Consider the following 26,552-nt stretch of genomic DNA (forward strand, 5'->3'; position numbering starts at 1 on the left):
CACGAGGCGGGCGGCTCCTCCAGTGCCCTTAGTACCAAAGAGCAAAGGCTGGATGTCAGCTTCAGCGAAGCAGAAAGTAAACCTAAACAAATGCCTTTGCCAAAATAAGATTTTATTTTGAAAGTCATTTGAAGGACAGGAAGGAAGGAGACCTAAGACTCAGCGGATGTAGATTCTGATGCACATTCTTTGCAGCCCCCACTGTGGTCTTTGTCAGGCCAACAAGTTGCTTTCTTTGGTGATCCCGTGTTCAGCTTCCTGGACAAGAGATCTTTTCCCATAAGCCACCTTCATTCTTCTTGTAGAGCAGAGCTTTGTTTCCAGGAAACAGTGCACTGGTTGGAGATGGGTGTTTTTTTAAAAACATCAAGGTAGATCTAATATGTTGCACAAAGTGGGGCGGCTCAGCCAGAGGTGAAGTGGAAAGATTCTGGAAAGACAAGATTCTGGGCATAAGAGGAACAACCTGGCTGTTACCTTCCCTGACAGAGCTGTCGAAGTATCTCCGTGTTAAACATGGATCTGGATGTTCTCAGATCACACAGTATATATAACTTATAGAATTATCTAAGACATAAGGGGTCCTGCACTAATGAGAAAAAAGCAGTTGTCTGCATATTCCTTCAACCCAGGCGAATGCCTGGCTGGGACCTGACTTCTCGGCTGATCCAGAACTTAGGGTCTGCGGATGGCATCCTAAAAATTACTACCCACTAAAAGCAAAGCGGCTCCACTCTAAATATTTTGTCTCTTACAAGTGAAGAAACCAGGGTGCAGAGATACAAGATTTACCCAACCTGTCCATTCTCACCTCTAGTATTTGCTGATCATCTTGCTGCAGCCAGAAATCCACGTGTGGAAATGGCATCCAGGAATACGGTCCTATACGAAGCTGTTCTGTCTCTGCGTCGTAAATACTAATCATCTAAAAGAGAACATTTCAAGGGCAGAAGGTAAGGCATGTTCTCAGCCGCTCAAACCCCACCGGCAATGCCAGCCCCAGTGTAGTCCGATAATAAAGCTGCTCGAAAATGTCTCCTAGTAACTAAAGCCACTACCGCACTGCGTAACGTGCGGTATTTCAGTCCTGACAACAGTCCGCTCGGAAGACAGCATTCTTCCCCTTTGGGTGAAAACCTGAGGCTCAGAGGGACACCACTGTGCTGGCAGCCGCATTTCCAGGAAGTATCTGAGCTGGGCCGCAGCCCCGGGGGTGCGCCTGACTGAAGTCCACGGTGGCGGGACTCGCTGCTCCGGAAAACCCTGCCTCGTCATCTGTGCCCAAGCAACCCTGTGGCCTGCGCCAATCGAGAGCAAGCAAAAACCACTTGTAGACACGCCCATGTGCCGAGCAACGCACTCCTGGAAGCAGGTCCGCCGCTGAGGGTTCCTCACCAGCAGTGTGCGGGGTTGGTTCCCGAGGCCAAACAAGGCTCTGAACGTCAGCTGGGGCAAGGCTGCGGTGCCGCTGGTGAAGGGCACTAGCGCTCTTACATTTTCCAAGGAAAATGTCCACATTTCCTCAGTGAGCGCTCTTCAGGGGCCTGCGGGGGCGCTTTCTAGTCTCGCTTACTGGAGCGCGAATGACAGGACCCCTTAAGCATCATTCAATGGCCTGTGACTCTCAGGTTTTTATTTTTCTTTCAAAATTAAGGTCTTAGTATTAAAAAGCATCCCGGGCAATTGGACTTTTAAAAACTGATCTGAGCCTGCTCTGGGAGTTCTCCCTTTGCTCCAGCGGCTTGCTCTCCCAGGATTTGGGGGAGAGCATATGCTGCCAGGTTGGCGCGGAGAGGCCTCGCCTTCCCCCGGCCCAGCTCGCCTTTCCTCGTGGGAAACTTCTAGGTAAAGGTGCACAAAGTAAAGGGGGCTCCTTGTCCTCGGATTGGATGGTGGGGACACACATTACCTCCTTCTGCGCCCTCAAGGCCTAGAACTGGGGACGTGAGCTTGTAACTTAAAAATCCTTCCCGTGTGTGCCAGGTGATCCCCGACCACTTGAGCGCTTCCTTTCTAAGGTCTATAAAACTGGAGGCTTTGGAGCGTGATGCCCTTCTGTTCCCCTTCAACCCTCAACACAAAGATGACTCACTGGTCCTCCTGTTAAAGCTCGGGCGGCACGCAGCTCCTCCTCTGGGCCCCGATCTGGGAAGGACGCTCTGTAAATCTCCGCAGTCTTGATGTTGACCGCTGTGGAGGGCACACAGTGTTTTCTTGGACTAAAGACACGAATGGCAAGTTTGCACGGTCTTACACCTCTACCACCGCGTGCAACGGAACTTGGCGAGTCTCCCCCCGAGAGAGACAGAGGGACAAGGAGGAGAGTCATCTGGTTCAGGTTCCACCGTGAGGTGTCTAGCTTCCCCCCCCCGTGGAGGAAGGGCAGCCGCGGCCCTGGAGCCAAGCCCTTCGTGCACACAGCTGGGGCCCGCACCAGACCCCGTCAGACCGCTGCGGAACGCGGGGCGGCCCCTCCGGCCCCCGAGCAGCCCGCCCGCCACCCCTCCAGGCCTGCCTGTGGCACGCCTCCCTGCTCAGCCCTGTGACGGAGAGGAGCTCTGGACAGCTCAGGCCGAAGGGTGGCCTGGGATCGTGGCCAAGGCTGGTGCCTTTAACAAAAGTTCTAGGGGCTGAAATCACGATCACCTGTGCACCCGGCCAGTAAGCTGCAACGGGGCGGCAGTCCTCTGCACGCACAGCTAGTATCCCCCCAACTCTGAACTCGGGACGCCTCGCGGGAAAGGGTTCTGGGTTTTCTTGAGCTGGAAGAGCTTTATGCTTTCCTTTAGGAGGAGCTTTGTTCTCAACCAAACCTTACTGGGCAGCTGACGTGTGGGGAGACGCACAGGCCGCTCCCGCCGGAGCAGGCTGGAGGAGAGCGCCGACCACGGGCAGCCCTGTCGCCCAGCACTGCTGGCTCTGCCTCATGTCCGCTACCCGTCGCGGTCTTAGGGTGTGGGCATCCTCTGTTTTATAGACAGAGGTCAGAGAAGCTGGGCTGCTTCCTGGGGCCCCCCCGGGGGGGGGGGCATGCAGAGGAGCCAGGAGGGGACAGTGACCACAAGGGGGTTCACAACTAGGTCCGGTCAGCCTGGAACCTGAGCCTGCCCTGTGAGCATGGGACTGGCCTCCGACCCTCAAAGAAACGTGCTACTTACCAATGCCATAAATTATTGGAAAATGGTTTTCATTTTCTTCCCGGTCGTTTAATTCTGACCAAAAAGAAGAAAAAGTTATTTTTAGGATCTAATTTCTAAAACATGTTCCACAATTGCTTTCATATTCTATAACTAAAGCCAAGAAGGAGCCCACACTGCAAAAGGGGGAAAAATCAGAACACGTAAGGGACTGTGACCCTGCGTCCCTGCCAAGTGCCAGAGCAGCCGGCTTTATAGTCAGCAGAGCGCAGCGGCCACCACGCTTGGGGTGGGGGGGGGCACATCCTCCCTCCTTCCCAGGAGCCGAGGAGGCCTCTGAAAATCCCCAGCAGCTGGGTCTCTGGGCGTGAGGGAGGGGCGGGCACAAGGGGGACACGTGTCAGCAGCACTGGCCTTCATCTCCTGCCACCGAGGTCCTCACGCGAGGTCCTGCTTTAGGGGTGAGGGCACCAGCTTCGGGGACGGACGCCAGAGCTCACCTGTCACACACAATGTCACTAGGTGAATGTCCTCCTCTTGTCTGTCAAATTCACCTACAATGAGAATTTTTCATTAGCGGCGGGCAGGCGGCCGAGCCGTCCACGGAGGCCAGGTTCCCGCGGACCGACGCCACGGCGCCCCGCCTGCCAAGTGACAGGCCTGTCCCTGGCCTCGGGCCCAGAGGAAACGGACTGGGGCCTCTTCTCTCCCTTCGGGGGCTTCGAGGGGGGCAGCTGACTCAAGCTGTTTAAGTAACTTTTTCCACGATCATCAGTCATAAACAACTTGATTACTGTAAAAACATATGGAAAACACACGCAAGTGTAAGAAGCATATGAGTCTTCAATGGTCCAAGCACGTGGGCTTTTAACGCCCACGACTGCGGCGGTGAAGAGCACACGCGTCCCTGCTGAGCTGTGTCCCTGCTGAGCCCGTATCTCTGAGGAGCCCATGTCCCTGGGGAGCCCGTGTCCCTGCTGAGCCCCTGTTCCTGGGGAACCCGTGTCCCTGCTGAGCCCGTGTCCCTGAGGAGCCCCTGTCCCTGCGGAGCCCGTGTCCCTGGGGAGCCCGTGTCCCTGCTGAGCCCGTACCCCTGAGGAGCCCGTGTCCCTGCTGAGCCCACGTCTGTGCTGAGCTGTGTCCCTGCTGAGCCCATGTCCCTGCTGAGCCCATGTCCTTGCGGAGCCCGTGTCCATGTGGAGCCAATGTCCCTGGGGAGCACATGTCCCTGCTGAGCCCGTGTCCCTGGGGAGCCCGTATCCCTGCTGAGCCCGTGTCCCTGGGGAGCCATGTCCCTGCGGAGCCGTGTCCCTGCGGAGCCGTGTCCCTGCAGAGCCCGTGTCCCTGCAGAGCCCGTGTCCCTGGGCAGCCCACCCGCACACACACGCCACACCCCTCCCTATCCCCAAGTCCTGCTGACTGGCTACTTCTCTGCTTCTTTGCTGAGGGACTTTAGCGCCCTTCCTAACGTGCAGAATGTTCCTCCTGCCACCTTTGGCCATGAATCCCTGAAGCTGCGGATGATGTTCTCAGACTCCCAGCTGGGAGCTGCCGGGTCAGACGTGGCCTGCTCCGCCCACAGGCTGTCCCCGGTGTCCCTGCGTCTGTCCCGGGGGTACAGATGCCCTCCGCCAGCTCCCGCAGCCGTCCCCTTTCCTGCGGCTGCTCTAACACGGGGAAGCACGGCCCCGCGGGGCTCGAGCTTTCTGCAGACGCCCGGGCGCTCCTTCCACCGCCCAGAGGGCTGGCTGTCCCAGGCCACCGAGCGCTGCTTCCCGGACACCCTTGCGCCCACCCCCGGCCCCTGCACGAGGCCAGGCCGGGCCGGGCCCCTCTGACCGTTTGCACATACGGGGATTTTGATCCCAGCGACGGTGGCTGCAAATTTTTATCAGGGTCGAAAAAGCAGTGCACTTACTAAGAAGCTGGTGAGTAAGTTTTTGTGACAACTGCCTGTCGTCACTGAAGCCTCCCACGAGGTGCACCTCCAGCCTGGCAAAGAGACGGGACGGTGGTCAGAGGCCCGCACAGCAGCCACGGGCCCTGCGTTTGCCTGGATTTCAGCTCCGCTTCGTGAAGCCTCGCTCTACGGCGGCGCCGCCTTCGGGCCTCGTCCGAGCCGTGGCGCAGGGAGGACGCGTCTGGGCGGCACTGGGGGAAACGGGGCAGGCTGCCAGGGCTGCGCGAGCCTCTGGGGACCCCGCCCAGGGGCCCTGAGTGCCAAGGGGAGCCAGGGGTCACGCTCCGCTTTGGAAGCACGGGACGCCCCGTCGGTCACCCACCCACCGCAGGGCGCTTCCAGAAGCTCTTACACGGCTCAGCCCAGGGGGGATTGGGGTGTGGGGTCTTCGGGTGGGGACTGCGGTGCGCCCCCCGCGCTGTCCCCCTCCACCTAACCTCCGTTCCCGAGGAGGAAACGGGTTCTGTTCCTAAAGCCAGGCGTCCCCGGTGCGCCAGCACCTGCAAGCTGGGGAAGCCTTGCCACTCCCTCGGGGCGACCCCCCCGCCCCCCCCCCCCCGGGACAGTCACTGTGCCACAGCCCTGGGAAGTCTCGTGGCTGGGAACCCCCAACTCCCTTCCTGGAGCCCGTGTTCCCCCTGCCCTCCTCCATGAACCCCCTTGTCCGCAGCCTGTGACAGCCCAGGACGGCACCTTCTATGGTAGACAAAACCTCAGGAAGGTCCCCAAATCGGCCACATGACCAGCACAAGCACCAGATCAAGCAGCCCCCACAAACGCGGACCGGCAAGGGGCCACGGGTCGGTCCACCCAGTCATCCTGCGGCGGACCCCCCAGAGCCACAACGTTCGGCCCAGAACAGAGCAGGAACACCGCCCACCGTGTCCCCAGCGGCGGGCAGCAGGGCCTACGCCCAGGTAATGAGCACACCTGGTGCAAAGTAAACTCCCCAGGTGTCGCCTGTGCGGGTCACACGCTCCTGAAGCTGGCCCAGCCTGGTGACACCAGTGACACTCAGAGAGCCCCGGGCTTGGTGTCCAGCTCCGCCCAGCAGCCCTTCCGTCCAGGCCCCGTCTACTGCGCTTCCCAAGGCCCCCGGCTTTAGAGTAGGGGCATCCGGGGCAGATTCCATCTACTCTGTCTGCGGCTGTGGCCTGGGCGCCTGTGACAGAGTCTGGCTGGGAGGAGGCCCCCCCGGGACAAGGAGCTGCCGGAAGAACAAATGAACGAACACAGGGAGCCCACCTCTGGGTGGAACATCTAAAAGCAGGTGAGGTTCAAAGTCACAACCCCTGTGTCCGCCCTGCAACCCCTGACGCGGGGCCGGCGCTGTGCCTGTTGGTCTCCCACGGAACCAGCCACCACCGCCCCGGTCACGGCCACCCCCTCCTCCCCTAAGGCGCTTGGTTCCGACGGCACGAGACAGACTAGCGTGGGACTCACCTTCCACCCTGAGCGTGGTCGGAGAAGGATTTGATGGAGCTCATGATCAAGGGGACCTCCGCTTTGGTGTCGGTTCCATCACAGTGGGTCAAGCAGGTCGCCCCATTACCTGCAGGAAAGGGCAGAATGACTGCGGTCACTCCCAGTGAGAACGCAGCGCACAGGCACATCCACTCCTGGCCCTTCAGACCCCCTCATGTGGAAGAAGAGATCAAAACTCCTGTGCTGCCCCGTCAAGCCTTCTGACCCGGGCTCTGGGGGGACACCCAGGCGGCTAGAGAGGAGGGGAGCGGGGCCAGGCCACACACGGGACACTGGGGGACTTGGGTGCGGACTCCTGACAGTCCCTCACGGGGGCCGCTTTAGGGATTGGTTTCCTTCACAGCTCGTGCCTACCTGTGTGCCTCAGGACCACAATGTGACAAGTGGTGGCATCGTCAGAACCCAGAATGGAGATGGAGCCTGTTTGAAAGAGAAAGAAAATAAAATATCCAGGAGCCTTGGGGGGTAGCGCCCAAATCACTGCTTCCTAACCTACCATCCTTTGGGGAGGTCACTGCAAGCTCTCTTTGCTGAACATACAGAAGGCCCTGGGGTCCCACTTGTTGAACAGACTGACCTCTGAGAAGTCTGGCTCTTTCCTGTTTAATTAAAAAAAAAAAAAATAATGATGGAAATTAGTGAGGATGGAGTCCCCAAGGAGGTGGCGGGGGGCCAGAGGGCACCTAGGCCGGAGACGTGCTCACAGAGCCCGGCGTGTATGCGCGCGGGATGGGGGGCTGAGGCAGGGGCATGGCAGGCACTATGGTGGGGGACAAGGCAGGGGAACAGTGAGGTGCTATTCTTTGTGGAACCCATGAAATGGTATTGCTGGGAGCAAGAGGCACTCCCCGCACAGCTCTGCAACAGGGAAGGGAATCGGGGCGTCTGGGCGAGCACCCCAGTGGGCTCCGAAGCTGCAGCCCTCGTGGAGGAGAGGCTAGGCCCGTCCCTGCCCCCTGTCTGGTCCCCCCACTTCAGGGCACTGCCCTGAGGATGCCCCCCGAACCTGTGCGCTCCCCTGCGCTGCTCAGAACGGCCATGGCTCGGGAGGGGGTGGCGTGGCCAGGGAGGCGGAAGGCTACGTGGGCAGATGGGTGGAAATGCAAACTGAAAAGATACGAAAGTGGAAAAAACCAAAACCAAACAAACAGAAAACCACCTAAAGAGCTAGAGCTACGCCCTTCCCTCAGCAGGGCTCAGGCACTGAGCTTTCTGCAAATGCTCCCTGACGGGGCCCCACGGACGGGCCCAGAAAGCCGGGACGGATCCGGATCCGTGGAAGGCAGGCTGTGTGAGTGTCGGTGTCCAAACCTCCTCTCCTCTAGCCCTGGCATCAGTGCCTCCGCGGGTCCCGGGGAGCGTGAGTCGTGCGTGCAAGTCCCACATCACTAGCCTGGGCACCTGAACCTAACGTGTCACGGGAGGGAAATGAGGCTGGAACTCAGGTTTAAGAAAATCTTAGGCAGTAAACCTAGGAAAAAAATTTTTTTCAATAATAATTAAACTCAGGTGGTTAAACTATTTTTTTTTTTTTTAAGATTTCATTTATTTATTCATGAGAGACAGAGAGAGAGGCGGAGGGAGAAGCAGGCTCCATGCAGGGAGCCTGACGTGGGACTCGATCCCGGGTTCCCAGGATCAGGCCCTGGGCTGAAGGCAGGCGTTAAACTGCTGAGCCACCGGGGCTGCCCAGGTTAAACTTTTTAATGAAAACGGAAACTTTTTTTTTCAAAGACATCAGATTGATACAATTTATATCAGTAAGGGATACATAAGATGTATCATTTTTTCCTAACTTGGAACAAGCAAGTTCCTCCCAGAACAAATTCCTCCAAACCGCAAAGGCAGAGGAGGTATGTTGGGTCTGGACTGCAGCTGAGCTTTATGGTCCCCATGGGCTGCTCCCTGTCCCCTGACTGCTGCTCGCTTAGCTTGGTGCTTGCTGACGTCATAAAGCACCAGATGTAAAAGAAATCAATCGTGATCAGCTTCATTAGTTATAGGGTCTGTTTCTTTTCATAAACTTTCATTAATCGGAAGCGAGGCAACAAGTGGTGGGTCAGCAGCTCCACAGAACCAACCAGAAGGACAGGAACTGGCCTGTCAATCAGCCGGGCAGGGGCTGCACCAGGCAAGGAGGTACCGGTGTGCCTCACCGTCTGACACTCGGAGCACCGCGTGTCGCCAGTGCCTTTCAGCGCAATCCGCTTCTCGCCTTCATTCAAAATAAGGAACAGGGGGATGCAGCTTTCCCTTGACCCTAATTCCTTTACCACGTACCTGCTTTATTCTTTTGGGGGTGGGGGTGGGGCGAGGAGGGCAGAGGCAAAGTGTCACCACCCAGAAGCAAAGCCACGTGTGAGCATGAACTGCCACCTGCATACCCAAGACCAGAACTCACGACGCCCCACCCCTGCCGCCCCAGCCGGGCTCCTGTTTCCCCAGACAGGAGCGTAAATTATCAGAAGAGATGATGCCACAGAGCGAAAAAGAATGTGTCGTTTTGGTTTTCCACTTTATGGAGGAAAAAAAAAGCTGAGCTAACCTCCTCCTCCGTGGAAAAACACCGAGAGCTACTTTAGAAACTCACGCCCCTTCCTGAAATAGAGGTGCCCAGTCTTCTGAACGTCTGCCGTTCTCGGGGCCCCCGTTCATGCAGAACCCCCTCTGCGCCAGTCTCTCGCCTCCCAATCCCTCTTCCAGAAGCGTCGCTCGCCCAAGCCAGGGCTCCGCGAACTTTTCTCTGAAAAGAGCCAGATAGGAACTATTTTGGGCTCTGCTGGGGTGCGGTCTCCTGTTGCAGCCACTAGGCTCTGCTGTGTAGCCTGAAAGCAGCAGGGACAACACGTAAACAAAACGGATGGCGCTGTGTCCCCAAAAGGTTTTATTTATGGGTGACACCGAAATCTCAATTTCACGTAATTTCACACATCGCGAAATGCTACTCTTTTGATTTTCTACTTGACTTTCTACTTTGATTTGCTACTTCGGTTTAAAAAGGTGAAAACCGTCAGTGGCTCACGGGTGGTCCAGACATCGTCGGGCCCCGGGGCAGGGGTTAGCTGGACCCCTCGCGTGGCCAGCCGCTTAGTAGGGCCACGGGTCCCTTCCCCCTGCTGCTGGATATTCGCAAGTGTCCCCGCAGACGCTCCTGCCCCCTTTCCCGGATGCCGTGGGCTCCTTAGCCCGTGCAAGGATGCAGACCCCGCGGCACCTGTTTCCCTGACCCCGCGGCGCCCCCCACGCCTGTTGTGCTCCGGGCCATCATCTGGTGCAGTTCTCTGGACCTACACTTAGCAAGGTGCTGCGGGCCTGGCTTCTGGGCCCGGGTGACTGGGAAAGAGCGAAGGCTTGAGGACAGAGCCCCAAGGAACATTCTGCGGTGCTGGCTGCGACCTAGACCTGCCTTGTCATGCGGTGGCCACGAGCCACGTGCCCTGAGCGCCTGACACGGTTCATGTGTAGGACCGAGGGGCTGGGTTCTCCGGGCCGGTGGCCAGGGTCCCCATGTGGGCTGCACCACCCAGGGCCGCAGCACCCACAGGCCCGGGACCTCGGGACACTCCTGCCCCCAGCCTCAGAGCGCCCATCCATAAAATGGGCGGAGCAAGAGCACCTGCTTCCGCAGGCCTGCACGGCCCCCCCGGCCCCCCGTGTCGCTGTCGCTGGTGCCCTCTGTGCTGGGCAGGGCTGGGGACAGGCTTCCGGCTGCTGGTGCCGCAGAGGCCACAGCATCCCGTGAAGAAGACCCATCGCCCAGCAGAGCTCGCAGTGTGCTCTCGCTCGGAGGCGCGTCACTCATGCGTCGAGGGAAACCTCTGTAAAGGCATTTACCTGGGCGCAAGAGGGGCTGCGGGGGTCTTCTTGGCGTTTATATGCTGCTGCTTACAGACAGGGGACACGCTAAACTAGGCAGGGACGCCTGGGGACGCCTGCCTCTCACTCGATGCGTGATCCCGGGGTCCCGGGATCGAGCCCCCCTTCGGGCTCCCTGCGTGGAGCCTGCTTCTCCCTCTGCCTGCGTCTCTGCCTCTCTCTGTGTCTCTCAGGAATAAATAAATAAAATCTTAAAAAAATAAAAACCTAAAACCTAATGAAAACTTTCATCTGGCCCCAGTGCTCATTCACGGAAAGGTCCAGTGAAACCCCTCGAGTCTGGGTGTGACGCCCTCCCGGGGGTTTCCCCCGCCCCGCCCCGCCCCGCGCGGCCCGGGCTGGTCCGTCCTGCACCTTCCTCCCCGGAGCCCCCCCCCCCCCCCCCCCCCCCCCCGGCCCGTCCCAGCCCTCCTGCCTGCGCACTGAGCACCCGCCTCGAAGCCCGTCTTCCTAACTTTTCAGCACAGAAATCCTCAGGGATGTAAAAGAACCGCATCCGCTAGATTCTTTAGGCGGCGGAAGGGTCTCCGCCCTGGCCGGTCCTACCCGGGGCCGGGGCCGGGGCGGGGGCCGGGGCCGGGGGGAAGGGGGCGGGGGGCGGGGCGCGGCCCACGCGGAGCGCCCGCAGGTGCGGTTTCCTGCAGGCCGAGACCCCCCCGGGCGCCCCCAGCACCCCCTCCCCCAGGGCCCGCCCGGGGAGGGCACAGGACGGCGGGGGTCAGCGGGGGTCAGCGGGGGTCAGCGGGGTCAGCGGGGTCAGCGGGCCGGGCCGGCTCCTGCCGGGCGGGACCCGGGGCGACGACGCGCGCCCTCCAGCCCGGCCGCGGGCGCCCCCTCACCGGAGCTGCGGCTCGGGGGAGGCCCCTCCTGAGGGCGTCTGCGGGGGCGGGGGCGGGGGCCGCAGCGCGGGACAAAGGCAGGAGGACGCACCAGACCCGAGCCTTCCGTCAGGGCGTGGCCCCCGGCGCGGCGCGGCTGCGGGAGGCAGGGCCCTCTCCTCTCGCTAAAAATACCCGGGGGCGGGGGCGGGGGCGGGGGCGGGGCGGGGGTAGTGGGGGCGGGGGGGGCAGGGGGGCCGCCGGGACCCCCGCCCCCCCCCCGCGGCCAGGGTGCCGGGCCCGGTGGCGGCGCTGCCCGGGGAGCCGCGGGACGAGCCTCCCCCCGCTCCCCGCTCCCCGCTCCCCGCGGACCCCCGCGCCCCCCCCCCGCCGGGGCGCCGGCAGGGCGGCCTCCAGGGTCCGGCCCGGCCGGGGGGTGGAGGGGGGTGGGGGCTGCCCGGGGTCGGGCCGCGCGCCACGCTGCTGTGCGGCGTCGGGCAAGCCGCCCAACCTCTCTGGGCCGCCGGCCCCGCTCCCGCAGAGGCCGCGGCGGAGCCCTCGGAGGTCCCGGGGGCACAGGCGCCCCGAGCCGCTCCGCCAAGTTTGAGCTCCGCCTCGGGGGGCGGCGGGGCGAGCAGGGTGGGCCCGCGGGCAGCGGCCCCCGGCGGCCTCCGAGCCCCCGCCCCGCCCCGCCCCGCCCCGGCCCGGCCCGGGCCCCGCTCACCTCCAGCCGCGGGTGGGCTCGCACGAGGTCCCCGGCCGACTGCGGCAGCCGCACCCGCCGCCCCTCGACGAGCAGCGGCATCGCGGAGGCGGCCGCCCCGGCAGGCCCAGGGAGGCGGCGGCCCCCCCAGCCCCCGGCCGCCCGCGGCCCCCGCCCCGCCCCGCCCCGCCCCCGCCCCCGCCCGGGGCCGCCCCGCCGCGCCGCGCCCCGCCCCCCGCGGGCGCCGCCGGGAAGTGGAGTCCCACCGGGGGGAGGGGCGCGGCGCGGCACGGCGCAGCGCGGCGGCCAGGAAACCGGAGGCGGGCCCGCGCGGCCCTGTGGGAGATGTAGTCCAAGCGCGAGGGAGCGGTCGGCGGCCAGGTTTCTCCCCACCCCCCCGCAGGGGGCCCTGGGAAATGTAGTCCCGAAAGCGTGGGCTCCCCGGGAGGGCGCGGAGCCGGGCTGACAGCGAGAGCCCGCGCTCGGGCTCAGTGACCAGCCAGCCTGGCCGGAGTGTGGGCTTTGGGGTCCGACGGCCTGCCGTCAACATCACGGCTCTACTACTCCATCGTGACCTTGAGATTATTTATCTGAGTGAGGAACCTACACTGCTCCATAGCATTATGTTCAATCAATAGTAAACGCTAAACTGCGAAAATAGAGCCGAAACTTTGCTAACCGCACACATTTAGAAATCGTCCTAACACTTGCTACCTGGCGTCCAGTAGGCACTTAGTGATGAACCCTGGGACTGAAGATCAACAAGATACCTTCCGTCCCTACTGAGAATAGCTATCTCGGGGTGAAGCTTCCTACCTAGGGGCTCTCTGTTCTGAATTTGGAAATATTCCTTAAGTAGACCCAACTCCACACTAGGTTAACTAAAAGGTAACTTTACAAATTAGCGAGGAGATGAGGAGCCACCTCACAGAGCAAGCACGTTGGAATGGCATCTGTATTCCCCCGCCTTAGTTTTTCAAAGCTCCCAAGGGGATTGGGGCGGGGGCGGTGCGGGGGGCCACAAACACTGGCCCTTCCTCTCCAGGTGGCACCTCTTCAGCTGGTACCAAGGAGCCAATCAGTGTGGCTGAAACAAACGTCGCCTCTGCCTTGGAAAGACCTCTCCATGGAAGTGCTTCTTGCTTCACTTTCTCACAAGGCAGAACAGCCACTGCCTTTCCATGCATTCCCAATGAATCATCACAACCCTAAAGTACGTAATAGTTATCTCCATCTTACAGCTCACAAGGGAGTTCAGACTTGCTCAACGTCACACAGCTGGCTAGACGTCACACAGCTGGCTAGACAGACAGTAACAACCCGTGACACCTGAGAAGTCCCTGGTCCTTTTCACACTTGTATAAATTCACCACTTCTCTTTAAGAGCCGACCATACCAAACAGACAACAGGGTGGACCCTGGAACTCCTACCCCAAATGAAAGCCTGCTTTTCAATAAGAGGAATAGAAGATCCTTTTTCTAGAATTCCCAAGGAAATCCCCCAATTCCCCCCCCCCCCCCATAGATGTTCTTTTAAAGCATGTGCATTTTTCAAAGAAGTGTTTGTTTTCCTGGAATCAGTTCAAGCCTGGGTAGCTCTTGTGGCTGGATGTGCGCAGAGTCCTTGACACCTTGGCTGCCCCTAGAATCGTCGCTCCTCACCAGTGTGTACTTTGTTTCCCAGCACCACCTGCAGCCGGTCTAGTGGTACTTCTGCCTCTTAAACAGAGAAAGTGTTCAACTGCAGTTTCTCATGGAGCTTTAAGAGAGATCAGTAAAAACCACAGAAATCATGGCATCAGTGTGAGAAGCCTCTTTATTGGGGTACCTCCCTTGACTCCTTTACTGGTATAAGAACAAAAGGTCCAGAGTAACTGTGCCATTGTTTTATTTTTACAATGTTTTCCCCCTCAACTTCTTTGAAATTAAACAGACTTATTTATAAAGACCCTTCTACATTAAAACTTCAAACCCACAAAGGCCCACTTACCGTTAACTTCTACAGACACATTTTCATGTACTCATTTACCCAGCTTACAAAAATCCCACCTTTTTGCCAGTTAAAAAAAAAGAGAGAGAGAACCTAAACGTTCTCAAATGACTTTCCACCAAGTCACCAAAAGAAAATCTGCAATATCCAAAACATTTTAAACCAATAAAAATTTCTATTTTCCAAAAACATATTTACTCTACATTGCCATCAATATAATTATACAAGAGCATACAAAGCCCTAGGAAAGAGAAAGTATTTCATTACAAAATATTTGTGATCAAGAAAATATTGCTTGCTTTTAAATAATAGGAAAAGTGGCAGAAAAATAAATATGTTTAGAGATGTCCATTTTCACAAGTAACAAAAAAAGTACACAAATAAGGAATGAAGCTAAAATATGCATGAGCTACAAAATGAGCCTAGCAGTGTTTGCACACGTGTTATAAAGTGAGGTTGTTTAGACTCCTCTCTCTCAGTGTTTAGTTATAAAAGTACAAAAAGAGCCTCACCAGAGATCTCACTAAGCGAAATCCATGATACCAGCAGCCAATAGACCAAGGCTGGAGCTGTATGTAACCTTGGTCTGTTGTGGCTGGCAAAACCATTCCACCGAATAACCCAAGCCCCCTTTTTCCCCGCCCGTTAGCACAAAGAAATTCTCAAAATGACCAACTGATTCTAGTTTTTTAAAAAAGAGGAAAACCCAAGTAACATTCCACTACAAACAAGCAGTTCCAGTTCTAACAGCTCCTGGGAGCCTCAGGGTAAAATGCCAACGTGCTATGTTTTATAAAAGTCCAACCTCACTCTCAGCACATGGGAATTACATTTACCCCGAACTCCGTGTTTCTTTTAAATTCATTTTTAAACTCACAAGTGTATGATTTGTCTGCTTCTATTTCCCTAAACACTCCATCTCTTCCCTCCAGGATTTCATTGGTCTCCAAAGTCCCTGGAGATTTTCCGTGCCAGCTCCAGCTTCCAGAGTCAGGGACCAGCTCTGGCCACCTCTCCACATTCCTCCCGTCCTCTCCGCACCCCACTGACAACCCAAAACAGACATATAGTTCCAGCTGAGGGTCAACAATATGTCCAAAGTAAAATCATTTTAAAGACACTGAATAGTGTCTACATAGAGGATTTTTTTCCACTGAAAAGAAATCAGATCAACACAGTCCTGTGACTACGGCTCAGACAAAAACCTATGTGGAAAAATGCAATCGGTTAAAACAGGCTGTTGCCAATATTAGAAATTTCACAATGATGTCGTAAAGCTGAAATGAAATAAAATATACATTAGACAACACAAGCCTTCAAAATTTATCATCAACTCCATTCCAAAATATTGCACATGATATCCAGTCTTTTCCTTCTGTCTGTAGGGAAGCAAACAGGAAAAAAAAAGTCCAGACACTAAAGTCTACCTTGAAAGTAAGATGCCTGAGGCATGTACTCGCTCCAGTTCAAATATCATGAGCCCTGGCACTCAAGGGCCCAACAGGGAGGAATGCTCATTTCAATCACAAACCCTTGTGATCAGAGGGGACTGGTCTGGCAGGTATAACGTGGGAGGGGAGCCCACACTACTCGCAGGGCTTCGGAAATGCGTGTCAAAGGAGCTCGGAGTGATCCCAACTTCACCCTTCAAAAAATCATCATCTTCGTCTTCCACCACCTCCTATATAAAGAACAGAGATTATCAGTAGGATCCCCAGTGGCAGTGTGAAATTTCAAGAATTCCTTTGAGGAATGTGCCACTTCTAGAAAGATGAACATAAAGAAAAGTATCTTAATTTCAGAAACTTCCTCAGACACCCACTTCAATATTACCAACCACCTACATGATTGCTGGTCACATGTCATAACTATTTACATGTGTAAAGTGTGATTTTTTTTAAAACAGATTTTAAGCTCAGAAAGGGCAGGCAGCATGACACGACATTCTCACTCAGCATCATCACCCTTGTATCTAACACAATGTGAATGAGTGAATGAACGACCCCTGCCAAAAAACTATAAAGAAAAAAAAGAGCTTTCCAATGATTACTTATGAAAAATGATACTTAAGTAAATTCGAGATTGTTACTTGGTAGTGATGATCATGTGGTAAAGATCTTAATTTATGGAGCTGATTTTTAATTAACCTTCACTACCCAAAGTCCACTTATAAAAGGTCTAGTTTAGGGCAGCTCGGGTGGCTCAGAGGTTTAGCACTGCCTTCAGCCCAGGGCATGATCCTAGAGACCTGGGATTGAGTCCCACATCGGGCTCCCTGCATGGAGCCTGCTTCTCCCTCTGCCTGTGTCTCTCATGAATAAATAAATAAAATCTTAAGGAAAAAAAAAAAAAAAAAAAAAAAGGTCTAGTTCACCAAAAAAAACAAAAATTCTCTTCATAAAAAGAACATAACCTGAGCTTGGATTTTTGTGAAGGCGGAATGAATAAAATGTAGTGTTTTTTAAGTGTAACATTGCTATTTACTATTTGTGTCTGTGACCACACCGGAAATCCCAAGAGTGCCGAGTCATGAATTTACCTTTTTAATGGGTTTCTTAAACTCCTGAAGCTCTTCTGCATTCATGTCTTCCCATATCTGATAAACAGGATCGATGAATTTCTTCGACCTATCGACAGTGATCACATTTCAAAGTCAAGTTCGATGCTATACTGAAGGTCAGACTTGTCTGGCTCTTTTCCCACAGGATCCATTACCCAAAATAAACACTATGGCTCAAATAATCATTGTGCCAAAAAATACTGCTATGTCACAGTACTGTAAATAACATGGCTCCTTGTTTGTAAAGCTTCATCTACTCAGCGTATGAAGCAACTGCTTCTCAACTTTTATTTTCAAGTGAAATTCTCTCTCAACTCTGCAAGAACTCATAATGAGTTAGAATATATCCAAAGAAAAACAAAATTATATTACTCTGGAATTTCATTTTTTATCTTCTTATAGTAAATCTACTAAAAATTAGTCTGGGGAGAAAAATCAATGTGGTTTCAGTCAACCAAGACTTGGGGGACCAGATACTCCTCAGTTATGGTGTTGCTAGTAAGTGCACAATAAGCAGAACTCCTGCTTCCTTACACAGATGCACAGTTGAAGACTGGCCTGGTAGTTTTTCACAACTACCCATCTAGATGTAGCTGCTGTTTATCCTTTGCAACAGCACGGACTGTGGTCTCCAGAGGAAGGAACAAGTCGCTTGGCAGAAAATTCTGAGCCACGAAAAAGGCAGCATCCTCTCTATCCAGACACCTCTATATCCAGCCCCTTTCATGTTGAAACCAACAGGTTTACAGAAAAACAAAAGAATGAAAAAACCTTTGGCATCAATCCGGGGTTCTTCCTGAATTGCAGGTATGCACACCCCGGAGTGCTCTGGGCACCTGCCGCCTCTGACAGGGATCGTCTGCCTTGGGCCCATGACATACATGCAAGGGGACCTCGAGCTGCTGATAAACAGATATGAACAGCCACCTAGGACAAAGGAGCCCTAATCCTGAGAAAAGCAAATACACATCCCATGTAAAGTCCCCACTGCCAGGTCAGTGGTCTAATTGTACCTACCTCTTAAGCACACAAGGATCGAAGGGGAAGAAGGTGTCAAGTGGGTTTGTGCAGGTTTGCACCGAGTCCCCTCCAGCTGTATTTCTAATAACTGGCAGCATCTGGCGATTGTTCCTCTCAATTATAGTGTAGCAGAAGACCAGCTGGTATTTACTTGGAACAACAAAGCCAGACGTAGACGGAAGGCGTTAATAGGGTGGAATTACTCTGCGCTGACATGCTTGTTCGTGTGTGACAACTATTCTGACCACACAGATATTATCAAACATAACAAGTACAAGAAAAAATAACATAAAACAAGAAGCAATGCTTTTAGGGTACAGCTTTCCGGGCGTACTGTTTACAAGCCTGACAAGGAGAGAGAAAGTGTGGCTACTGCTTTCAGAACGAGAGTGGCTTAGATTAACAGGCATGACTCACTAAAAATGAATGTGTTCAAGGTACGAATCTCTTAGCTGGCAAAACTATATAAGCTGTCTAATTTACTTTCACTATTTGTAAGAAAATTAGAAGATTGGTGAAAAGGGGGTTCAGGATTTACTGACAGGATCATGGCTGCTGAGGGAGAGACTTGGCTGTTGTAGTGAGGACGGTACTGGACATGCCTGTAATGATGCCCCTAAGCTGCTGTTCCCAATCCTGAAAAAACAACTTCATCCCAACAAAGGACTGATTTAAAAAAAATTAACAGGACATAACACAATAGTCAGAATCAAGTGCAACTGTATGGGTCAACAGGAATCCCAAAATCATTAAGGAAGCAAAAGCAGGAGCCACAGAACAATACATCGGCTTGACACACACCACTGTTCCTGGCTCTTGGCCTCACGTCTCATCCCAGAATTCCACTGTCCACCCGACCCCATACCTACAGCCTCTCAGACAGCTTGCACCCTACCTGAGGCCCTCTGCTCCCAGCCCACAAATATTCTAGGAGCTCCTGTCTCAGCTTTTCTTCATCTGCTGCTTCCCACCTTCCCGCCATGTGCTGGGCCTTTCACACCCCAGACCTTCTTGCTTGCTCATTCCTTTCCTCAATTCTGTTATCATTTTTGAGATCTCAGGACGGGCCCCAGAACTAGTCCTCAGGAGACAGAACACCTTGAACTACAAGCCTAACAAAAGAAAAATAAGGGCCCTAAGTAAGAGCAGCAAGTGATCTAAAGGGGATTAAATGATGAAAGAATTATCTTTGTCTTGTACCAGAAGAGACTCCTAGCTGTTATAGATTTTAAGCCATGATCCTAGCCTGAATATTCTGATCAAGGGCTCAGAGTCTCCATCTCACTTTGTACTTTAGGCAGAAGAATTCGGAGAGGACCAGAGACTGCCTGTGTTCACATGCTGGCTCTGCCACCAGGGAGCCCCTTCTCATTAGTCATCCCGTCTCTCTGGGTCTCCACCTTCTTTTTTTTTTTTAAGATTTTATTTATTTATTCACGAGAGACACACAGAGAGAGGCAGAGACATAGACAGAGGGAGAAGCAGGCTCCATGCTGAGCCTGATGCAGGACTTGATCCCAGGACTCCAGGATCAGGCCCTGAGCCAAAGGCAGATGCACCTAACCACTGAGCCACCCAGGTGTCCCTACTTTCCTCGTTTTAAGCAGGGCTTACCACTACAGTCCTCACACGGTGAGGACAGTGAGCTGAGTGTGATACCCGTCCAGGTGTGCAGGGACACAGCACCTACTCTGCACGGCCTGGAGTCATGGGCCTGACTGGACGGCCCCTGTAAGAGCCTGTCTCCTACTGGCATAACCCTCTCACATCCCGTCTGTTTATCATCCTAATGAATATCTTTGTAAAAATCATAAAAAAACAAAAGCTTAACTGCAATGTTTCCTGCAAGTACACGCTTACTGGTTTTTACATGTTTTATGGTTATTAATTTTACTGAATAATTTCATAGAAATTTAGGGGAATTGTACAATACTGACACTAACATAAATATATATATACATATATTTTTTAAAGATTTTATTTTATTTATTCATGAGAGACACAGAGTAGGAGACAGAGAGGCAGAGACACAGGCAGAGAAGAAGCAGGCTCCGTGCAGGGAGCCCGACGTGGGACTCGATCCCGGGTCTCCAGGATCACGCCCTGGGCTGCAGGCGGCGCTGACCGCTGAGCCACCCGGGCTGCCCCATAAATATATTTTTAAATAGTTTCCCCCCCGTAAGGTAAAAATAACTTACTTACCTTGTGATTGCAGCAAAAAAGTTAACTACCGAAGGCAGACAAATCTTCAGGGGATTCAGCTGACTCATCACTATACGTTCAAAATTTAGACTTTGAAGGTATCTCAAACCTTTGATTAAAAAACAAAACACTTTATTAAAAGTACAAACATAACAGTCTAAGTATCTTTAAGCAGCACAGATTATCTCACACATCAAAAAAAATTCTCACAGTTATTTGCAGAAATGCTTTAAATAACTGAGGTCCATGTAGTCACACAATGCAGAGCCCCACAGAATGTCACCAGGCTTAATCACACACCTCCTTATGACGAAGTCAACTTTTCTAAAGAAAACAGCATATTCTTTCAAAGACACAGGAAGTAAGCACACATCTGTAGTGAGCAATGAACTTCTGTGACAATTTGGAAGTTGGGTACTTGTAAGCTCAGCATATCCTGAGTTTAGAGGGTGGGGGGGAAACCCACGTGATTTGATTTCAGTTAATCATGAAATCAATACGAAGCTGAGGCAACACTCAGTGTCCATTCCCAAGAGGTAGTGACTATACAATTTGGAGTTTCTCCTTCCTTACTTCCACAAACAGATAAATATGCCAATCCGACAAGAGCAAACAAACAGCAAGACCTGAATGTCTGAAATTATTAGTGAAGTTGAGCAAATTATTCAAGTGTGCAATAGCTGTTCATTTACCAGTTGTGTTTTTTTTTTCACAAGGAAACTACAGAGGTAGAGCTACCACTCTCCTGGAACAAGTAAATATAGTTCTCTCCTATATTAGTAAAAGAAAGCACACTTATTTTTAAAGGCAAGCAAGCCAATCTATGCTTAAGTACATTTTTCTTAGGAGATTCTTTAATGTATTTTAAGTTTTATTTAAGTAATTTCTACACCCAACGTGGGGTTTGAATTCACGACCCAGAGATCCAGAGTCCCGTGTTCTTCTAAGCCAGCCAGACACCCCATCTTTGATGTATATTCTGATAAAAATAACTAAAAATGTCATGGCTTTCAAGAACTACATCCTCTTTAACCAAGACTCTTACCATTTTTTAAAATTTAAATTCAATTTGTCAACCTATCTTACCATTTATTTACATACACAAAAAAAATACTTTGCTTACGTTGTGCTAAAACCTTGTCCTTCTCCTGATTTATACAACTAGTCCTAATCTTTTTAGAAGTAACAGGATATAAGTAAATACATACAATCAACACATACAGTTCAATTTCAGAGCTGTGGTTCTCACCTCTTAAGGCAGCTGTGCCCTCGAGGAGGACATGTGGCAGTGTCTGAGAATTTGAGTTGTCACAACAGAGTTGGTGGGGGGAGGGGGGCCTAATGCTACCAGCATTTAGCGGGTAGAGTGCCAACCATCATAGAATGCCCAGGACGGAGCCCACAACTAGAGAACCAGCCCCAAATGTCAGAGCTTGAGAACATTTGGTTTAGAGGAAACAGCTTATTAAACCACTTGAATTATTCATGCAAATAAATAAAACCATTTAAGTTGACTTAATGCTATTCTTGTCACACTAACCTGATAAACAAGCTTCATCTGGTAGATTTAAATTATATACACAACCCTCAGAAATTAGCAAAACTGAAGATTAATGCTTAAGTCCTTAGATAAAGCAGAGTAACTGTTAGGACCCCAAGCTTTAGAATCATACCCATCTGGTTTTATTCTCTAATCCTGCCAATCAATATCCTGTGTGTGCCTAGTCCCCACAAGGGGGAATGATGCCTACTCTTCAGGGGCCATCCCGAGGACAGCAGGGAGCACTGTGCCAGGCCTCGCCTCTACGAACAACATCTTCACGGTTCACAAGTACTCTAGATGCCACCCTCTAAAATGGAGTGCTCAACCTCAAGTCCATCCTCTGCTCCAGAGGGGCTACAAAGGGCTTTAGGAGCTCAAGGGCTGCTGGAAAATAAGGGTCAAAGTCTGAGTGCATGGACATTATTCTGACTCCAGAGTTTTCACGAAATTCTCAAAAAAGTAACAACTCTCCCTTCTAAAGAGTGACTGGCATCCCAGGAAAATCCAGTTCACATCTGTCAATCCCACATCACTGACCTTCTTTCAGGTTTCCACTTAATAGCTGCTTGTGTCTGAAAACAAAAGTGTAGAACACAGCCTGGCAAGCTGAGTAAAAGGGTCCATGGAGCGCAACGTCACAAAATGCCTTTGCTCCTGAATCCTGGTTGTTAAGGTAGATGTGCAGCCAGTTAACCAAAAGATCTAGGCATGATTTTACAGTACTAGGGGAAAAAAAAATTCAAGTCAACTTCACTTGCTTCATAAAAAAACAACAGTGACGTAAAAGCACACCAATTGCCTCTCACTACAAAGTCAGTCTGTAAGATTCTTGATCTATTTATTACCCATGAGCACAGAGAAGCAATCAAAGGAAGGAAAAGTATGGGCAGAAGGGAAGACAGCTTTTCAATTGTAAGGTAGAGTGCACAGACCTTCTAAGAAAAACAGGCCCCTAAGGATGCCTGAGGTCCCAAGGGATGGACAAGTGCCTCCTTATCAACTCAGAAGGACTTCTCCAACAGGCTCCCTGACCTCTCAGAGGAATAGGGCCACAGAAAAAGGCACATTTAGCAATATCTCACAAGGAAGAGATAGTCCAATTGAGTTCATCATTCTCTACGGGATTCTGATGAAGTTCTGTGGCCATAAGTTAGGGCAGCATGGACAGATGGCTTTTAGTTGTTGGGGAAGGGTGTGTAACAGCATCCTTGTCCAAACACATCTTCACAGATCACTGGAAGAAGTAGGCCCAGAGCTGGCCTCCTAAATAGATCTATTACCTTTAAAACGGTTTTTTCTTCAGCGTTAACAGATACAACTGATTTGTAATGCAAATGAAAAATGACAAACCTATAAGAAGAATCAAAACAGTATACAGCACTGTAAAATAATCCATGAAGACAAATGAGTCTTCACATTTAAGTGTAACCATCCAAAACAGATGACACAAGCTTTCTAGCTAAGGTTTTATATCTAAAGGAGACATTTTATTCTGAAATTGCCTTGTGGAAATGTAAACATCTTGCCTAGAGTGGGGGAACAGATTTTTTCACTTTAAAGGTAGACCAAAAAAAAAAAATTAAAGCAGGTATTTCTCTGACTTAAGACAATGCCATAATCTTTTTAAAGCATGACATGAAAAAGCACTTGGAAAATTAGGTTACTTACATAAGAGGAATAAATTTAGCTCTTGCCAAAAAGCTTCCAATATAATTTCCAGCAGCTTGCCTGATGATGGCAGGATTATTTGGATCCTGCAATTTTTTCCAGAGATGTTCCAAAAATGCTTCTGCGAATCCCTATAAAAAGAAAAGGTACTGCTCCAATCTTTTTTAATGTTGAAGAAATCTCTGGCTATCAGAATTCTAAGATTGTAACTCAGCAATAGGGAAAAGTGCTAGATAAAGAATATATGCAGTTCTCACAGTTCTTCCATTTTACAACACTGTAAGATACTAGTATTAAAAATAAAGTGTTCCCCAGCCTTAAATAAGTTCCTAAAATGAGGTGGACTTCAGATTCAACCCTACAGATTTCGTAGGGTCAGTGACAGGGCTTTGGAATCCACCTGTTTTAAAAGCTCCACAGGTGATTCCGACAATTAGCCCAAAATGGAAACCAGGGATAACCCATACTCACATGGGAACCTTGCAGCAGTACTGTCAAGAGTGCCAAGTACTCTCGCAGTTTCTGACTGCACATGCTGAACTTCCCCAGAAAGAGAGACACAGATTAAAGTGGGGTGTTTTACTAATTATGTCAATCATGGAAAAAAGACTAATTAATGCTTCTCTTTCACAATGGGCACAATCTCCACTTCTCCCAAGTAGCTCTTTGCAAGAGCTACAAAAACATACTTGAGAGCAAAAGATGAATACCCTCCTGACTATTCCAGGAAACTATAAACAGTGGCAAAGGAAGTCTTCCGTATTTCCTCTTTTTTTTCCCCCAAAACAAAAAGTCAAAGGCTAAGGCTTTAAAATTCTGGATTGAGAAGATGTTTTAGGCCAGTTAGGATCAACTGAGAGAGAATGAAGGACATAAACATAAATACCTCCTGGGATTTTAACAGTGAAGGCTCCAACGAAAGGCTAAGGCACCACCTAGTGGGCCAAATGCAGAATGGCACTCTAGGAGCACTTGGCCTAGAACATGCTATCTTATTACAGACACCAATAAAACGAGCTCAAGAAAAAAAGATATATTCATCTCGTGTCTCCCTTCCCTTTTCCCTCTTGCCCTCAGTTTTTAAGGCAAAATCATAGGCAAGAATAAAATAAGCAAGACAATGCTGACATAGTACTCACCAATTTAAAGCTGCAGAGGTAAAACATGAAAAACTGGACATGGCAGGAGGCGTGGGTGGGCAATAGGAGTTTGTCGAAGATGGTTATGAGATCTCGATATAAATCCTTCGTTTTGTTGTTATCTACCTTGCCTAGAGAGAAGTTTTGGCATTTCAGCTTCACACAATTCTTTTAAGCTGCCACTTTCATTACCAAATTTCAAAAAATAAAGTACCACTCAGAAACATTTTCCATTAGGCTGTGATTCTAACAAAATGCCATTTTTATTTTGCACAGAGTTTTCCTTTCTAACTATAATAATCCAGCACTGACGATGAGGCAGGCTCTCATCTCACACTGCTGTGATGCCATAAAAAGGAAACCCTTATAAAGGGCAATTTTACTATTTGTGTGCCAGAAGCCCTTTGATCCACTAATTCTACTGCTAGGGATTTATCACATTGAGATAACTGGACACAGATATACAAGGATGTTCACTACACATTTATAATGGCAAAAAGGGGGGGGGGGGCGGGGACGGATAAAAGAGACCAGTTAAATCCACACAGTCAATAACCACCTAGAAGGACAGCGAATGGTCTGAGAAAATGTTCACAGCAGATGGAAAGGGCAGTGATGAATCACTGTGTACAGCATGCCCTCCAAATGCACTCACCCAAAATACACATTACTAGAAAAACACACTCCCAAATATACACGTTAATAGAAGAGAAAAACCTCTATCAAGATACTAACGATGGTTCTCTGAACAGTACAAATGCATTTAAATATATTTAAATTGTCTTTTTTAATCCTTTCCTGTAGTTCCCAAATTTTCTCCCACCAACTGTACTATTTTTATAACAAAAAAAATTAAAATAATACAGCCAACTCAGATTCAACTCCTATTATTCCGAGTGGCTATCATTCTTAAATCTTCGCCACATGAATGGAGAATCCTGTTTGCATGGCAAATCCTCTAGACAAAAAGTTCCAGGATAGCAAGAAGCACCCTGATGTGTTCATGGTGGTACTGACACCTGGCACAACATAGCACAAGACCTTCACACCCAATCCCTAGCACCAGGCACCATGTACCAAAGTGCAGTGCACTCTGAGATGTCTTAAACAACTCAAGTGTGATTTGATCTCCACCTAAAAATAACCAAACTCCATACATAATTCTTGCCTATGACAGTGAAACGATTAGGGGCTTTGAAGACAAATACAGCTGAGCCTGAATCCAGTCCCACACTCTAAAGCTGTGTCACACTGGCAAGTAACCTGACCTCTCGAAACCCTCATACTCAAAACAGTGATTTTTATGCGATTTCTAGGAGTACAGGTAACGTGAAAACATATGAACAAGTAACATATGAAAAACATCCCTCACACAGCCAGGGGCGTTGCTGTTTTCAACAGTAGCTACTGTGACGATTATGGGTCATTACCATCTACGTAGCAGACATCCTTAATGTAGGACAGAAGCAAAGACAGCAAGATGTCCAGGCGCTCGGCTACAGGATGTACCATGTGATCGAGCCTTTGTTGGTCAGCCTTTGTGTCACGTTCAGTGTCTTCATCCTCATCCTTTGAAAATAAAGGAAAAACTGACGTTAAACTCTGTAGTAAAACCAGGTAAGTGGGAAATTCTCAGAGGTGATTATAAAACAGGGGGTGCCTGATTGAGCATCTGCCTTTGGTTCAGGTCATGATCCGGGGATCCTGGGACCGAGTCCCACATCAGGTTCCCTGCATGGAGCCTGCTTCTCCCGATGCCTATGTCTCTGCCTCTCTCTGTGTGTTTCTCATGAGTAAATAAATTTTTTTAAAAAATCTTAATAAAAACGGCAGCCCGGGTGGCTCAGCAGTTTAGCGCCACCTTCAGCCCAGGTTGTGATCCTGGAGACCCGGGATCAAGTCCCACGTCTGGCTCCCTGCATGGAGCCTGCTTCTCCCTCTGCCTGTTGTCTCTGCCTCTCTCTCTCATGCTGTGTCTCTCATGAATAAATAAATAAAATCGTTAAAAAAAAGATTTAAAAAATCTTAATTAAAAAAGGAAAGATAAAACAAAGAAGACACAGAACCCCTCTAGGGAGGGGCTCCCCACCAGAGGTGTGACTCGGAACCAATTTTACTCAAAATAAAAGCAGATTCCGAACCCAGCCAGATTCTCCTGTAGAAGGCCCACCTGAAGCAAGGCCACAACAACATCATAGCTTTCCCCAGCTCCTGGAACTCATTGTGCAGGGTGCTGCTACTGCCAGGTCTCTTCCCAGGACAGGGCACCCTTGCACCAGGTGCTGTGAGCACTGGTTCTCCAGAGAACCGCCCTTGTACTCCCTTCTTGCCCTCCCCAGCTGAAAGGACGAGGTGGCAAGGGGTCACAGGAGGCTGTCTCTCTGGCTTCAAACTGGGACCTAGGGTCATCGTGCTGCAGCTGTTTTCCAACTGAGGGCAAACTCTTGCTTA

General features: G+C 51.3%; 2 protein-coding genes and 1 long non-coding RNA gene across 5 annotated transcripts in view; 1 reads left to right on the plus strand and 2 right to left on the minus strand.

Annotated features, from left to right (window-relative positions):
- Positions 1-91: 91 nt before the first annotated feature.
- On the minus strand, positions 92-12,132 carry NTAN1 (N-terminal asparagine amidase). Of its 3 annotated transcripts, XM_038540293.1 has the most exons (11): positions 12,001-12,020; positions 7,589-7,689; positions 7,079-7,181; positions 6,937-7,002; positions 6,541-6,649; positions 5,056-5,129; positions 3,638-3,691; positions 3,159-3,212; positions 2,093-2,190; positions 812-925; positions 92-430 (listed from the first exon to the last, which is right to left on the minus strand). In XM_038540293.1, the coding sequence occupies exons 5-11, from the start codon at positions 6,582-6,584 to the stop codon at positions 251-253; spliced, it is 618 nt and encodes a 205-aa protein (XP_038396221.1). In that variant the 5' UTR covers positions 6,585-6,649; positions 6,937-7,002; positions 7,079-7,181; positions 7,589-7,689; positions 12,001-12,020; the 3' UTR covers positions 92-250. The 3 variants fall into 3 exon arrangements, with proteins under 3 accessions (XP_038396221.1, XP_038396220.1, XP_038396222.1); XM_038540292.1 differs by lacking the exon at positions 7,589-7,689 and having other exon boundaries at positions 12,001-12,132; XM_038540294.1 differs by lacking the exons at positions 7,079-7,181; positions 7,589-7,689 and having other exon boundaries at positions 12,001-12,087.
- Positions 12,133-12,269: 137 nt separating this feature from the next.
- LOC111096299 lies at positions 12,270-15,089 on the plus strand. The gene is made up of 3 exons (XR_005360898.1): positions 12,270-12,360; positions 13,025-13,192; positions 14,902-15,089. It is a non-coding gene; the product is annotated as an uncharacterized LOC111096299 (long non-coding RNA).
- Positions 13,777-26,552, minus strand: part of RRN3 (RRN3 homolog, RNA polymerase I transcription factor) — a 28,679-nt gene continuing 15,903 nt past the window's right edge. The window contains exons 11-18 of the mRNA XM_038540295.1: positions 25,532-25,670; positions 24,102-24,232; positions 22,963-23,093; positions 21,832-22,016; positions 19,752-19,860; positions 17,547-17,699; positions 16,509-16,596; positions 13,777-15,650 (exon numbers count right to left, since the gene is read on the minus strand). Of these exons, the coding sequence (XP_038396223.1) occupies positions 15,489-15,650; positions 16,509-16,596; positions 17,547-17,699; positions 19,752-19,860; positions 21,832-22,016; positions 22,963-23,093; positions 24,102-24,232; positions 25,532-25,670 (1,098 nt within the window). The 3' untranslated portion in view covers positions 13,777-15,488. The remainder of the gene's footprint in view (positions 15,651-16,508; positions 16,597-17,546; positions 17,700-19,751; positions 19,861-21,831; positions 22,017-22,962; positions 23,094-24,101; positions 24,233-25,531; positions 25,671-26,552) is intronic.

This window comes from Canis lupus, chromosome 6, assembly GCF_011100685.1.
Source record: "Canis lupus familiaris isolate Mischka breed German Shepherd chromosome 6, alternate assembly UU_Cfam_GSD_1.0, whole genome shotgun sequence".
Taxonomy (NCBI): domain Eukaryota; kingdom Metazoa; phylum Chordata; class Mammalia; order Carnivora; family Canidae; genus Canis; species Canis lupus.

Excerpts from the sequence above, each read along its gene's own strand:
- NTAN1 (XM_038540292.1), bottom strand. The coding sequence starts at position 12,081 with ATGCCGCTGCTCGTCGAGGGGCGGCGGGTGCGGCTGCCGCAGTCGGCC. Across the intron at positions 7,003-7,078 it reads AGTGACCTCCCCAAAGGATG|GCTCCATCTCCATTCTGGGT; the intron begins GTAGGTTAGGAA and ends TCTTTCAAACAG. Across the intron at positions 926-2,092 it reads GAGCTTTAACAGGAGGACCA|ATGATTAGTATTTACGACGC; the intron begins GTGAGTCATCTT and ends GTTCTCTTTTAG.